The 16,832-nt window shown below is 40.6% G+C and overlaps 1 protein-coding gene across 2 annotated transcripts in view; it reads left to right on the top strand.

The window, feature by feature from the left end:
• Positions 1–3,130, top strand: part of PDZRN3 (PDZ domain containing ring finger 3) — a 200,351-nt gene extending 197,221 nt beyond the window's left edge. For both annotated transcript variants that reach the window (XM_048856852.2, XM_048856853.2), the window contains one exon: positions 720–3,130. In XM_048856852.2, the coding sequence (XP_048712809.1) occupies positions 720–2,267 (1,548 nt within the window). In that variant the 3' untranslated portion in view covers positions 2,268–3,130. The remainder of the gene's footprint in view (positions 1–719) is intronic.
• Positions 3,131–16,832: the final 13,702 nt, after the last annotated feature.

Here is a 16,832-nt window from a genome sequence, read left to right as displayed (position 1 = left end):
TTTAATTGTAAGTCAGGTTTAACACACTTGATAGTGACAAAGAGTGTCAAGGACAATTATTATCACAGTGGTACCTAGAGTCCCCACCTGGGGAACTGAGGCAGAGAACAAGTGACTTACCCAGGATCACACACAAAGTATGTGGCAGAGCCAAGAATTGAATCCAGATCTCCTGTGCCCAAGCCCAGAACTTTAACCACAAGACCATCTTACTTCCTTGACATACATATTTATAATGCATTTGCAATTATGCTAATTCACATATAATTCTACAGTTCTCAGCCAGAATTTTCTACAACATTCCATGATCTAAAATTGGGACCAGATTTTCAAGAGAGTTCTGCTCCCATTTCAACCCCAAAAATAAGAGATCAGATTTTTTTTTAAAAGAGCTCAGCATGTTGGGTCATAACCGTCACAGTAGGAGCTGCTAAATGCTGAGCAATTTTTAAAATTTGTTCCCAATTTCAGCACTGAATGGGAGTGGAGATCTTTCAGAAACCTAGCCCCTAGTGTGGTTGTTGAGCAATTGAAAATCTGCCACTGAGCTCTGTTGAAAATCCGGTCTGTGGTATGTTTTCTAAACTCACTGGGGTAATAAGTGAACATGTAATGACTGATAGAGTTAAGAAAACTTCAGATGACTTTTATTATTATTTAAACCTGCAAAGAGCTTGTTTTTAGTTTTTACATTTATACTTTTTTATTTTTTATTTTAGAAGAAGCACGAAGAAGATGGAGGCACCACAGACACTGCTACTATCTTATCTAACCAGCACGAGAAGGACAGCGGTGTGGGCCGCACAGATGAGAGCACGCGAAATGATGAAAGCTCAGAGCAGGAGAATAATGCCGATGATCACACTACTTCCTCTAACACTTTAGGAAGCCAGAAGAAGCTGGTCTACAGTCATGACACTCTAGGAAGTGGTGACATGCAGTTCAGCAATGAGTCATTTATCTCAGCCGACTGCACAGACACAGACTTCCTCAGCATCCCAGTGGATGAATGTGAGAGATTCCGCGAACTGCTGGAGCTGAAGTGCCAAGTCAAGTCTGCCAACCCATACAGTCTGTATTATCATAACAGTGCCCTGGATATAAGTAAGAGTGACCACGAAAGCGTTGACAGGGAGCTGGAGATGCTGAACGAGGAACTGCGGAATATTGAGCTAGAGTGTCTGAATATCGTGAGAGCTCATAAAATGCAACAGCTGAAGGATCAATACCGGGAGCCCTGGATGCTCCATAACAGCGGATTCCGTAACTACAACACAAGCATCGATGCACGCAGGCACGAGCTCTCAGACATTACAGAGCTCCCTGAGAAATCTGACAAGGATAGCTCGAGTGCGTATAATACAGGCGAGAGCTGTCGAAGCACACCGCTCACACTGCAGATTTCCCCTGACAATTCACTGTACAGAACTGCAGAAGGCAGCAGTTGTCAAGGTAATGAGGGGGCAGTGGCATACAACGTCTCCCAGAAGAATTTGCTACCTAGCTCAGAAAGTCACGAATCCGGCTCTGCTAACTATCTCTCGTCACCTAAAGATCCGGACCTAGACAAGCAGCTGGAAAGCAAAGAGAGAAAAGCCAGTGATGGAAGCAAAAGCCCAGCTCAGAAACTGGCTGGCTCCTACATCTCTCCATATCATCACTCTCCCTATAAACATGCTCATATCCCAGCCCACGCTCAGCACTATCAGAGCTACATGCAGCTAATACAACAGAAATCAGCTGTGGAATATGCACAGAGCCAAATGAGCCTAGTGAGTATGTGCAAAGACTTTAATTCTTCAAGCCAGAGTGAACCCAGGATGGAATGGAAAGTCAAGGTCAGGAGTGATGGAACCCGCTACATCACAAAGAGGCCAGTCAGGGACAGGCTGCTGAGAGAACGTGCCATAAAGATTAAGGAAGAGCGCAGTGGTATGACGACAGATGACGATGCTATAAGCGAGATGAAGATGGGCCGCTATTGGAGCAAGGAGGAACGGAAGCAGCATTTGGTGAAAGCGAAGGAGCAGAGGAGGCGGCGTGAGTTTATGATGCAGAGCAGGTTAGATTGTTTAAAGGAACAGCAAGGTGCAGAAGAAAAGAAAGAGATGAACATCATTGAACTGAGCCACAAAAAAATGATGAAGAAGAGGAATAAAAAAATCTTTGATAATTGGATGACAATCCAAGAACTCTTAACCCATGGCACAAAGTCCCCCGATGGCACAAGAGTGTACAATTCCTTCCTGTCAGTGACTACTGTATAATCACCATTGCTGCATTATGTACATAAAACACTACCATTGGGGTAGAAATCCCTGCCTCGTTCAATGTGGCAAGTTTTTTTGTATATAAGATACAGTCATCAACTTTATAATTAAAGTACTGAATTCTACAACTCTGGGTGCCAACATTCTTTATTGGAAAGTGGAGACAGAACCCGCCCATCCCCTTTGAAGGCAATATTAACACAACTTTTCGGAATACTGAGTGTACTTTTTTACTCATTACCTTTTACATCAAGTGTTTAAATATCATAAAACGTATTAACCGTACTTAAGCAGATAATTTGTTTAAACTGTATTCATATAAAAGGTTACACATGCTTTTCTTTGCCTAAAAAACACAAAAGCAACCGCAAATATGTATTTTTATGAAAGCATATTTTGTGATATTACTTTGCTGTTGTGCACTACTGCACACACTGCTGTTTATCAATATTTAGCTCAAGGTTAATCGCAAAAGTATTGAACTCCTGATAGAGTCATTCTCCTGTAATATTTAACATTTATCAAACCAGCAGGCTTTAGAGTTATGATCAGCATTTAAACATTTTTCTTTTTAAAGGTATCTAAAGGAAATATATAGGTTTCAGCTGAAAGGCCTGAGGCAAAGTACACTATACTGCAGCTTTAAAGGATTTTAAAGCATGTTTGCAAGTGTTGCAACCTGTTGAAAGAATGTGCATGCACAGCTAAGCTGTTTACACAAAACAGTTTGTGTAATTTGAAATGCCCATTGTAGTAACTGTTTGCTTTGTAGATTTGAATGTACTGAATTATAAAAGCAGTTTCATGAAATCATTAGTTACAAACATTAACAAGTAAATAAATTATTGTTTTATATTTCATATGTTTTGAATTTTTTCTTTAACCCAAGACTCAGTCAAGTTATATTGTTCAGATTAAGCCTTTGCTAGAGTACAGTAGAAGTGTCCTTTGGTATAGGACCAATTGGACAAACTACTAGATTCTAAATCATCATGACAAAAATGCACTGGAGATGTTTTACCTCCTTTGTACAAATCAACCAGCATGGTTTTGTACCAATTGGCAGCATGGATTTGTCAAGAACGAATTATACCAAACCAACCTCATTTCCTTCTTTGACAGGTTACTGGCCCAGTGGATAGGGGAAAACAGTAGATGTGATATATCTTGATTTTAGTAAGGCCCTTGACACAGTCCCACATGTCAGTCTCATAAGCAAACTAGTGAAATGTGGTCTAGATGAAATTACTATAAGGTAGGTGCAAAACTGGTTGAAAGAGCATACTCAAAGAGTAATTATCAATGGTTTGCTGTCAAACTGTGAGGGCATATTTAGTGGGGCAGCACAGGGGTCAGTCCTGGGTTTGATACTGTTCAGTATTTTCATTGATGACTTGGATAATGGAGTGGACAGTAGGCTTATAATATGTGCAGATAATTCCAAACTAGGAAGGATTGCAAGCACTTTGGAGGACAGGATTGGAATTCAGAACGACCTAGACATAGGAGAACTGGTCTGAAATCAGCAAGATGAAATTCAGTAAAGGCAAGTATAAGTTATTGCATTTAGGAAGGAAAAATCAAATGCATAACTACAAGATGGGGAATAACTGGCTAGGCAGTAGTGCTGCTGAAAAGGATCTGGAGGTTATAGTGGATCAAAATTGAATGAGTACCAACAGTACGATGCAGTTGGGAAAAAAGCAAATATCATTCTGAGGTATATTAACAGGAGTGTTGTTAAATGAACATGGGAGGTAATTGTCCAGCTCTATTCAGCACTGATAAGGCCTCAGCTGGAGTACCATGTCCAATTCTGGGCACCACACTTTCGGAAAGAGGTGGATAAATTGGAAAAAGTCCAGAGGAGAGCAACAAAAATTATGAAAGGTTTAGAAAAACCTGACCTACAAGGAAAGGCTAAAAAAAACAGGCATATTTAGTCCTGGGAAAAGAAGACCAAGGAGGGACCAGACAACAGTCTTCAAATACATTAAGGGCTGTTATAAAGAGGACAGTAATCAATCGTTCTTCATGTCCACTAAAGGTAGGACGAGTAGTAATGGGTTTAATCTGCAACAAGGGAGATTTAGGTGAGATATTAGGAAAAGCTTTCTAACTATAAGGGTAGTTAACCACTGGAATAGTCATTCAAGTGAGGTTGTAGAATCCCCGTCATTGGAGGATTTTAAGAACAGGTTAGACAAATACTTGTCATGGATGGTCTTGGTTTACTTGATCCTGCCTCAGCACAGGGAGTTGGACTTAATGACCTCTTGAGGTCCCTCCTATCCCTCCTTTTCTATGATTCTACATTAACCCAACTATTACAACATCAACCATGTCATAATATTGCCTCTTATAAAATTTAGAGCTCTAGGTGGAAGAGCAAAGCTATAAGCCATGCACGAAAAGATACTTAAACCTGATTATTTCTGCTATAAACACTTTCTCAGTATCAATGTGTGTGTCATCAAAGTGCAATTCTTGAATGGGACCTGAAATGCTATTATGGGGGAAGAAATGAAATTGAGACACTTCCCATAAATAAAATGATCCTTTAGAACAACATTCTCACGCGGATCCTTTTGTCCTCAGTTACACATAGAATCATAGAATATCAGGGTTGGAAGGGACCCCTGAAGGTCATCTAGTGCCAAATATGATAATATGTAATATTGACAGAACAGCAGGAAACATTATTTTGTGTCTGGAAGAAAAGATTTAAATATAGAAATAATAAATGATGCCAAAGCATGAAAAATAGAAGTTACTCACTCTAAGATTCTTAACTCAAATTGTTGGCTACAGATTTCCTCGGTCACCAATGCCTTTCCTGGATCTCTTTACTAGTAAACACAAGTCACGGTTTCTAACATTTTAAAATCACATTTACCTATTAGTACTATAATTTATATACTGATTGTAATCCACAAAAAGAGCAAAAATCAAATTTTCATATTAGAATCTTTAGTTATCTAGCAGATCTCTGCCAAAATTATCCAAACTATGGATTCTGCAGCTCTTTAGATTTTGATTTCTCAGCTAGTTTTCTTATGAAAATGTTTATTAACACCACTCTTTTTTCTGGCCTTATCAAAGTAGTTACTGTAATGGTTAAAGGAGTGATTTCAATCTTTTGTATTGCTTGCAAAAGGAATATTGGGGATTACCATTCTATTATACCAATTTTGACCTCATTTACACAGGAGAAAAATGAGATCAGATTTCAATCCATTATGCATACAGGAAATAATGTTTTCGGCTAAGATCTTCCCAGGAATCACATGAAATTGTATAAGACATTTGACTATAACCTGACTCACAACTCTGGTTCCTGAAACACATTGGTTCCCGCAAGAAAATCCATGTGCCAGGATGGAATATCAGAAGATAATGTTTTCTACCCACATGCAGGTTGTCCCTAAAATCCAAGGGAAGACATCTTGGCAAGCCCTCCATGAACTGTGAAGTGGCATTCCAAGCTAAGTGGGCAAGGGAAATGATCCACATGTTCTTGTGCATACAAGAATGATAGCAATGACAAACAGCCCCTTCCTGTCAGCACAGGCTGTTCATACTCCTTGCAGAAGTAATCTCTGCAGTAGAGATGTGCCACTTCAACTAGTCAGGCTGATTTTGTACACAAGCTGAGTGAAAATGTAGAATTTCTTTCTGGATCAAATTTGTAAAATTCTAACATTCTTCATTTTGCTTGTTTCGCTTATGCAAAGTCCACCTGTATGAATTCTGAATATATCCAAATTATTGCCAAATTTTGTCCAAATTCCCCCCCCAAAAAAATGCTTTTTAAAAAGTATTAAGATTGGAAGTGTGTATTATTATATACCCTCAATACATAGCAGTAGCTACCAGCTAACACTCTCCGTTCCCCATCAAAAAAAACCCCATCACATGTACTTGAGACATATCCTACACCTTTAAAAAAAAAAACCTTCAAATATTCAAGATGTTGAGAAATGGATAAACTTCCTTCACGCACTGATTTACACTGGTCGTCCAACCTTAAATTTTGTTCCTTGTTTTCTTTCTGCAGGTGGATATATACTGTTGATTTTTAGTTTTAGTTTGATTAGCTTATTTTTCCAAGAATTGTAGTCCCAAGGTATGTCACAGTTCTACAAATTCGCTCAGCATGGTGGCTTGGAAAAGATGTTTTAAATTTTATATTATTTTTATGGATGAAGATGGAAGGAGTGATCTGTTCGGTAAGGAAAAAGACCCTCTGTGGAACTGAGCATGGGAGGAGTCAGGAGTATGCTTATTGGTTATCCCAGAAATCTACACAAAAGCGGCTGTATTAATTTTTCTACATCTGCCCTAGTCCCTTCTCCCTTGATACTGGGCAACAGCATGCACTTGAGTGTAACCCAGGGTTCAAGGCAAGGCTGGGGCCCAGAGGAAGCATGGAGGCACAGGACATCAGTATGGAAGGGGCCCAAACCCTTTACATGAAGAAGCAACACTGCTGTTCTAACGAAACAAATTGGGAGACTCCACCAAGAGGAAATTCAAGGAGATTTCCTCTCCCCAGTTGCCCTCAAATGGCTTTTTTAGTAAGAGAGGCTGATTATTCCTGCCACACACACCAACCCCTACAGTTTGCCATGGTGGCATTCTACCACTGTTGGGCCAGACCAATGAAAGCGAACATTTTGGACCAAATTCTCTTCCTATGTATACCCCATGCAGCCCCAGAGACTTTAAAGGGAACTGACATAAGTTTGACACCGTGATTATTTTTATTTTAAACATGTCGGACCAAATTCTGCATGAACTCATGCTCCCCCCATGCCCATTTAAGCAGGGAACAGCTCCTGACCCCAATATAAAGGATGATCTATAACAGTGCAAGATATTTATTTGAAAACAGGATTTGAATCAGCATGGAATCACCCAGATCAGACGCACACTGAAATGGAAAAGCCCTCAACCAAACCTAACAGCGTTTTGTTGTGTTTTTTTTAAATTAAAACAAGAGATCTTGCACATTAAAGATCACAAATAAGATGAGGTAGGACTACATATTGCCTAGGGACTACTGGTTGGAGAACTAATTAGGATTATAAACTGAAAGTATGTAAATTAACCAAAATATAATTATCTGCTAGTGGCCTTTGGAAATAGGTTACAGGATACTTCTTAGCAAAATTGCTCAAATGCCTGGAAGCCATATAAAGCAAGCCATAAGCAATTTAAACTCTTCTTTATTTTGTTTTCAATTGTTTTCAGCACAGTGCTTGTAGTAAGGATTTATTTGGAAAATAAACTAATTAGAAAGAAGTCAGGAAACAAAGGTAAGACACCAGAATTGTCACAGCAGATGCTATAACTCAATGCAGAGGTCCCTGTATGTGATTAAATTCCTCACTCCAACCAAACAAAGAAAAGATTCTGCTCAGGGTTCCATCATGGTTGGATTTTAATTCCCCTAGCAGACATTTTTTCTTAGGCTTCTAATCAGAGTTAATCCTAATGAGGGGTGATGCTTCTAGTTGAAGACAAATTCCCAGGAATAGAGTGTTTAGATTTCATTAGCTAACAATTATGAAGGTGTATGCATCTTTTAAAAGGAAACATGCGGAACTAATGGCACTTTAAAGAAATGTGTCTTTCAGGATGCGGAGTAGCAATGGAGTCAGGTGCTTCCATAAGGAAGCTTGTCTCTGCCTCGTGATCCTTGTTTCAACCATTTTCTATGAGACGGGCAGCTCCATGTACTGATGAAGCTGAACAGTCAATACATCAATGCATAACTTCTGTGGGTCATGTGTAGAGGACAGCTGGTGATTGTGATGTTGAGCTAGGAGTCCCTGATGCATGGGCCTACCCCAAAGCCCACTGATGTCAATGGAAAGACTCCCATTGACTTCCCATTGGGTTTAGGAGCAGGCCCCATAAGACAAGGACAGATATTGTTATGGGAAGCTGTTTGATGTGGCATCAGTGAAGTGTTGACATCTTGCAGCTGTAGAGGCGTGAGGCAAGTACAACACTGCAGGAGTTTTTTATCTTGGTTCTGAGGCTAACTCCATGCTCCCTCCAAGCTGGCCTTTGCGAGGGGCTGAATGATCTCATCCAATATGTCATTGCTGGAATGCCAGGTAGCAGAATTTGCTGACCAAGTTCAGGGGTGTATTGTCAATTGTGACAATGGGATTGTGATGGTCTGGTGTTGCCTAGTACCTGACCTCGATCTTTTTCAGCCTGTGAAACCAAACATTCTAAGGGACAGACAAAGCGGTCCATAGTAAGCTGAATATCCTCAAGAGTGTGTGCAATGAGGGCACAGTCGTTAGCAAACAAGAGCTCTCTTAATAGCTCTTTCATTACCTGGGGATGGGCCCTGAATCACTGTAGATTGACTAGACCCCAACCCAATCTAAACTGGATGTGTACACCTCTATCCAGGTCCTAGAATGCAAACAAGAGCATGGCTGAAAAGACAATGGCAAAAAGGACAAGCCACTACTTATTCTTGTTTGGCACCACTGGTGACAGGGAAGACTTCTGATGAGTCACCACACTCCATGACCCTGGCCATCACACCATTATGAAATGAGCAAATGACAGCAATCATCTTCTCTGGGCAGTCAAATGTATAAAGGAGTTTCCATAGCCCCTTCACCATGTCAAAGGCCTTGATCAGATCAACGACATACAGGTCCTTGTTCTGCTCATGAGCCTTCTCTTGTATTTGTTGAGCTACAAAAATCATGTCCCCATGGTGCGATGGCCAGCCCAAAAGCCACACTGTGACTCTAAGGTGCCACAAGTACTCCTTTTCTTACTGTGACTCTGGATACTCCAAGTCCACTTGGAGAGAGACGAGCCTGTTGAGGACAATCCAGGCAAGAATCTTCCCCTCTATAGACAGCAGTAAGATTCTGCAATGGTTGTCAGAGCTAGATATGCTTCCTTCCTTTTGCATAGATGGCCTAGGAAAGCATCCTTATACTCCTGGGGTATGGTACCCTATTCCCATATAGTCTTGAAAACCTGGTGAGTTTCTTGATCAGGGGGCATCTCTACATTTGTACATTACAGGTGGAATGCCACCATGGCCTGGAGACTTGCCCATGACAGCTGTTTGATGGCCTTAGTAATCTCGTCTAAAGAAGGACTCACAGACAGCTGCGCCAGCACAGGATGCTGCAGGAGTGAGTCACTGGCTTCATCAGACACAGTGGCCTGACCGTTCAGGAGGCTGTCCAAGTGCTCTGCCCAGCAAGAGGGAACATCACAGCCAGTTCCCACCTGCTGTGAGGACAGGGGCTGTACCACTGGATTTTGGGCCACACAACGCAGAGGCCTTCATGTCATGCTTGTCAACTGCACCCTGCAATTCTGCAGGCTTCTGCTCTAACCAATGATTCTCCAGAAGCCTTAATCAGGTGCAATGTACAATCTATAACAGTGCTTCTCAACCAGGGGTACACATAGGGTTGCCAATTTTGGTTGAATGTATTCCTGGAGATTTCATCACATGACATCATAATCTTTAATTAAAATTAACCTTTAATTCCTGGAGTTTCCAGGCCAATCCTGGAGGGTTGGCAACCCTGGTTACACATACCACTTGGAGTATGCAGGGGTTTCCAAGGATTACATCAACTCAGGTAGACATTTGCCTAGTTTTACATCCGGCTACATAAAAAGCACTAGCAAATTCAGTACAAACTAAAATTTCATACGATGACTTGTTTATACATATTCTATATACTATACACTGAAATGTAAGTAGAATATTTATATTCCAATTGATTTATTTTATAATATATAACATGGTAAAAATGAGAAAGTAATCAATTTTTCAGTAATAGCGAGCTGTGACACTTTTGTATTTTTATGTCTGATTTTGTAAGCAAGTAGTTTTTAAGTGAGGAGAAACTTGGGGGTACACAAGACAAATCAGACTCCTGAAAGGGGTACAGTAGTGTGGAAAGGTTGAGAGCCACTGGTCTATATATATTAGAGCAGGTTTTCATTCAGTGCATCAATGCTGACTATTTTGCAATTCTAATTCAAACATTCTAGTGAAGTCTTACTTGAGTTATATTGTTTAGATTATTAGATCGGCATATCAAACACAAGAGCATAATCCCAAGAGATGTGTATTGACCAAGTCCCAAACTGAAAGGCAATTCCACCAGTTTTCTGTGAAAACTGTCATTTTAATAATAATTTCTTAGACTGAGGTATGGACCAATGCAAATTAAAAATGAAAATAAACAAAATGTTGGTAATGTCTTGCTTGGGATTTATATTTACAAAGTAGCTGGGTCACATGCTGAGATGGCGTAAATTGGCATCGCTCCCTTTGAGTCAATAGCCTGATGATAATCTGGGCCAATATCTCTAAATAACTCTGATTCTACCCCATAGGTCCAATTTAATCTGGAGTATAGCTAAATTTCTGCAATGACTTCTCCAGACACCTGTATTTACAAAGGAAAGATCAAACTCAAGTCAGCCCAAACAGCTGGGATCCATATCTCCCCTGCAGCAGAGGATGCTGGCCTCAGACCAAAGATTTCCACACCCTGCCCCAGCCTCATTTGTTATCCGAATGGACAAAGTGAGTCAACTGAATTTGAAATGGCCCATACAGGATCACCTCCAAAATCCTTTGGTTATAATGGACACAATGGTGATTAGGGATCACTTAGATTTGCAGGAAATAATTTCACAAGCTTCCACCCACAAGTGCCAAAGTGGGTGCATTTTAATTTTGAGGTTTAGTTCTTAGGTACCAAAAGAAGGACTTAGTCTACAGTAGACACGGGACTGTCAGCATGCAAAATTTCATTTTCAAATCTAAACCCACTTTTTGGTGCCTAGAGAATCCAAACCAAGAAATGTCTCATTCCTGTGCCATAGAAAGGCTAAATGGCTTGCTATGAAAAGCTTTTAGGAAGCACAGCAATGAAATGCAAGCCAGAAGGCTGACACCCAACTGGAATCAGAGGTTCAAAATGGAAACACTGATAAATCTTTAACTGTGGCAGTGAGACAAGGTGAGACAACCTATGTTGTTGGAGTCACGCAGCGGTCAGTTCGGCTCAGAGAAAACATTCTGTCTGTCCTCTTAACCACATTTGCAGTGGAAGAATTTTAAAATAATTTGACAATTTGGCCTTTTTACTGTAAGCAACTGCAGAACCATCCAACAGGGATGTCCATTAACAGAGAGCAAGAGTTCCTCTATAAAAATGAAAAGGAGTACTTGTGGCACCTTAGAGACTAACCAATTTATTTGAGCATAAGCTTTCATGAGCTACAGCTCACTTCATCGGATGCATATGCATGCAAAAATGAACTCTTGGTGACCTTCACTCAAAGAAAAAACTCTCTCATATTCGTATGTGGGCCACTCAGGTGTCACAGCAAAGCCTGGATTGGACAAGTTTCTATTGTCCCTTCTAGGAGAACTAGCTTTGATTTTTGATAATCCATCCTCACCTGAGCAGGTCTTTGTTAGTTTCAAAGGCCATAAACAAGGACACCACAAAAGACAAATCCAACTAAAATCGTTTATTAAAAGTAAATCAAAAGACAGGGAATCAGAGTTCATCAAATCTCTGCATAGCTCCAGATAAACGTAAGTATCACACACATACCAGGTCCTTGGGTTGAGATGGAAGCCAACTAAATTCCACAAGAAACAAAAGTCTCGGCTACGGTGTAAGGTTCCAGCATGTATGGATGCCAAATTAATAACAGATAAAGCCATCTCTACTAAACTATTCAAGACCAAGCTTCTCTGCTATCACATTTAAACTCCCTTTCAAAGAAACTCCATAAGCTTCTCCCCACCTAACTACTCAAAATGGGAACAAGGGCTGCAGTGCTTTCCCGGTAGATTCTACCATTCCCTTCCCAACATTTTCCCAAAATCATGCATTAGATTGCCCATGTTTCAGAGACACCGATCCTTTTCATATACAACCTCTAACCTCCCTCCTGTGCCAGTGTTTTTCAGTGGATCTACAAGGTTTGCCAATCTTTCTTACTCTCCCCAAACAGTATGAAAATTCTTTCTGTACCTTTGTATTGCAGTAGTGCGCAGAGGCTGCAAGCACTGTAAAACACGAAGATAATCTCTGCCCCGGAAGCTCACAATCCAAGGTTAGGACAAGACCCAGTAGATGGATAAAAGAGACATTAAAACAAGCCCAGTTTGCACAGTAGGCAATAGCTCCAACTTGCTACCTGCCCACTTTCTCTAGCACTATTTCTCTGGCAAGGATAGAACAAAAAATGGTTCTTTTCTCCAAGTGTTCTGGTCTTGTGCTAGTTTTCAGTGAACACATGTTTGAAACATTCCTCCCCTAAAATAAATATTACTGCAAGAATACATGTGATGCAACAAGATGACACAAAGGTTACAAAAAAGGCTTCATGCTATTAGGACAAAGAAATCATATAACAAATCTGTGTGTATTTGTGGCTCATGCAGGTGAAGAAACACCTACATCTTTGTCCTTTCTTGGCTCACAGTATAGCCTCTTGGTCCTTTGAAGAAGTGTTGAGGGCAGCTCTACGGGTCTGATCCTGTTTTTTCTTTTATTCAGTGGAAACAGAATCAGTCCTCATGACAGGAAGATGCTTTGCTCAGCAACATTAAAAGGCCACACATCAAACTCCCCCACAAATTGCAAACAGAACCAAAACAGAGAAAAATCCTTTCCCCATGTTTTACATTAACGTAGAATCTGTCAACTTCAAAATTAAGTCAACAGTCAATACGGCACTTCCAGTTGTCTGCATATGGTGTTGATGAGCATTCAGAAATATTTCCAAATTAAATGGATGAACATCAATGTGTTGAAATAGTACAAGAAGGACTACGCACAGCTGGTACTCTGTCTCCCAGCATGGGCATTAGTGCCATCAAGAGGGGCATAGCAGCCTAAGACGCAGTCATTCTATTAACAGATTCATAAATAACTGTGCCTGCCAAAGTGATGTACATATTCCCAGCTGAGCTTTAGACCTCAAGTCATCAACATCTCACATAACAAGTTTATAATATGAACTGTTTCATGCCTCAGAAATTGGACTCTGATTTTCCCTTAGCCCACAGAGCAGAGTTGCAGCCCTGGATCTGGAAGATTTTCCTGTAAGAGGAGAGTTGGTTGCCATTGCCCCCTGTTGTATTAGGAACAGCAGACTTCAGCCATATCGCTTCACACTGAGGCCACACACGTGGACTGGCTACAAACTCTGCCAAATTAGCTTGTTTTGTTCTGCCATTTTGTTCTAGCTACTCAGACAATCCCTCAAACATCTCTTATTTTGCATCTCTCTCTGGTCAATTGATTTTGGCTAGCAGTGATCTTAAAACAGCTGTGTGTTCTCTGGCTTTAAACAAGCAGGGACAAGGTTTATATGCCACAGTATTTACAAGGATAGACAACATGAGCAAACTTATACCAGCAGCAGCTTTTTTAGACCAGCAGGTTGGGCCAAATCTTGGAGTACTTGCTCAGACAAAACTCCCACTGACTTCAATGGGTGCTTGCCTGAGAGAGGGAGAGTTAACACTGAATGAAGAGCCCCAGGATTTGGCCCATAAACAGGGAGCAGATTTCTTATCCCCAAGACTGATACAGAGAGGACTGAAGGCCTTTATCGTTACACATAAATATACCAGATAGATCCCTCAACCGCTATTTAAACTGGCCCCTGAAACAGGAATCCTTCAGCTGGAGCATGTGCATTCACCAGCTGACCCCACCTCCAGGATAGATCTAACACAACTGTAATGAGGGCAGTCTACGTGCTCAGGTTAGAAAGTAGATTCACTCCAAACCTGACGATGTCAGAACCAACGTTTAAGGTTGAACTTTCAACCCACGCCCAGATTCCACTATCCAGAACCTGGTAGCCCAATATGAACGCTAGTAAAAATTAACTCCTCTAGAATGCTCTAGAGGAATGCACCTTTAAAACAAACCAGTTGTTGTATTCCCTAGACCAGAGTGACAACTATTACCCAGGGCTCATAAATACACATAATTTTCCACATTTACTGGTAAAGCAAATGCATTCCCACATATTGCTTTTGCAGGCTGTCATAAATATAAAGGGAAGGGTAAACCCCTTTGAAATCCCTCCTGGCCAGGGGAAAGCTCCTCTCACCTGTAAAGAGTTAAGAAGCTAAAGGTAACCTCGCTGGCACCTGACCAAAATGACCAATGAGGAGACAAGATACTTTCAAAAGCTGGGAGGAGGGAGAGAAACAAAGGGTCTGTGTGTCTGTCTATATTCTGTCTTTGCCGGGGATAGACCAGGAATGGAATCTTAGAACTTTTAGTAAGTAATCTAGCTAGGTACGTGTTAGATTATGATTTCTTTAAATGGCTGAGAAAAGAACTGTGCTGAATAGAATAACTATTTCTGTCTGTGTATCTTTTTGGTAACTTAAGGTTTTGCCTAGAGGGGTTCTCTATGTTTTGAATCTAATTACCCTGTAAGGTATCTACCATCCTGATTTTACAGGGGGGATTTCTTTATTTCTATTTACTTCTATTTTTTATTAAAAGTCTTCTTGTAAGAAAACTGAATGCTTTTTCATTGTTCTCAGATCCAAGGGTTTGGGTCTGTGGTCACCTATGCAAATTGGTGAGGCTTTTTATCCAACATTTCCCAGGAAAAGGGGGGTGCAAGTGTTGGGAGGATTGTTCATTGTTCTTAAGATCCAAGGGTCTGGGTCTGTAGTCACCTAGGCAAATTGGTGTGGCTTTTTACCAAACCTTGTCCAAGAAGTGGGGTGCAAGGTTTTGGGAAGTATTTTGGCGGGAAAGACGCATCCAAACAGCTCTTCCCCAGTAACCAGTATTAGTTTGGTGGTGGTAGCGGCCAATCCAAGGACAAAGGGTGGAATATTTTGTACCTTGGGGAAGTTTTGACCTAAGCTGGTAAAGATAAGCTTAGGAGGTTTTTCATGCAGGTCCCCACATCTGTACCCTAGAGTTCAGAGTGGGGGGGGGAGCCTTGACACAGGCAGTCATGGCATTTCAGAGGACAGCTCTGAGGAATGAGCACAAGGCCTTTGAAGTGTCTTTGTATCATCATGCTATGGTGCAACATCATAACGTTGTGGCACATTTCACCACCTCACAACACATCATCACACATTATATTTTGTATATTGACAAGGTAGCTTTGATTTAAAGTCCTGGGGGTAAAGGTAACAGAAAAAAATACAGCACTGACATGACAAAACCAGCACACATTAACAACTGGCAGTCTCCAGATGAGGGAAAAGTACTGTGCTTACAAGAAGAAGAGAATCACTTGAAGTAATACTGAAAAAATGAGAGAGATTTTTGAGATCGGAATTAGAGTCAGAAAAATCAGCGAGGCAGAGTATTTTCAATCAAGGCTAGACCAGAAGATGACCATTATTTAGTTATGGAAATAGACAAATGAATAACAATAAGATTACAGGAAGAGGGATGAAGGAAAGTGGAAAGGCGTAAAAGAAGAAATGTAGAAAGGACAAACTATAAGAATTAGACTCTTACAGCAACAGTGCAGATGACCAGAAAACCACTGAAGTTATGAAAAGAGAAATGGGAGATGTGAAACAAATCCAGTCTGAAATTAGACAAATTGGATTATTTTTGTCTGACTGAAGAGAATGTTGCCGGCACCCAGTGGCCAGAGGCAAAACAACAGCAGGGGTTCGTTACCCAGTGTGCTTTACTCAATAATCACAACGGGGTGGAGAAGCAGAAAAGTTTATTTGCAGCTGCAAACAAGGTACAGGGAGAATAGAATCTCAAATCCTGCACACCAGAGCAGGTCATTACACACACTTCTATATTCCTTAATGCTACTGCACTACACATCAGCCAATTAAAACTTTGCACAAATATTCTGCCTTCCTTATATGGGTTACAAGAATATTTATTTTTTGCAACCTCTAACAAGCATTTCTAGCAACTTAAACAACCAGCACATTCTGTCTGGCCTTGTAACTGTCTCTCCTATTATCTTTAACTTAGCATCAGCAAACCTTACACTATAAAGCATTATCTACAACTGCAACATTGTTTTAAAAGCAAAAAAGCTTACTCAAGCCAGCCAGGCCTAAATTCTATTTAAAAAAGTAAAAAAAAAAAAGCCCTTAGGCCTTCAACAAAAAAACCTCCTCGACCCTTATGGCCTACCATCCCCTCAACTTAACTAGTGGCCATGCCCTGGGGTCTCCAACAAGAACACTGAAAGACCAACATAGGCAGTATTGCAGAAATTGAGATACAAGGTCACAAGGACATACTGTTTATGCTGAAAGGAAAGTAGAAAAATTGCTGGCATAAGAGAGAGGTAGAGTATTTCACTTGCAAGATTTAACAGTATGAGTTTACCATTGTCATGATTTTTTCAGTAGTGATAGGATTTGCCTTATTCATCATGAGTTATATCACTAATTTCTGAGTTCACTAGTGGTTCTTTATCAATTCAAAATGCTTAAAGAGAAAACACTCATTTGCAACATAAACTATACTTGTTTTGGAGCTGCAGAGTTAC

This window comes from Caretta caretta, chromosome 7, assembly GCF_965140235.1.
Source record: "Caretta caretta isolate rCarCar2 chromosome 7, rCarCar1.hap1, whole genome shotgun sequence".
Lineage (NCBI taxonomy): Eukaryota > Metazoa > Chordata > Testudines > Cheloniidae > Caretta > Caretta caretta.
This window is presented reverse-complemented; position numbering and strand designations above follow the sequence as displayed.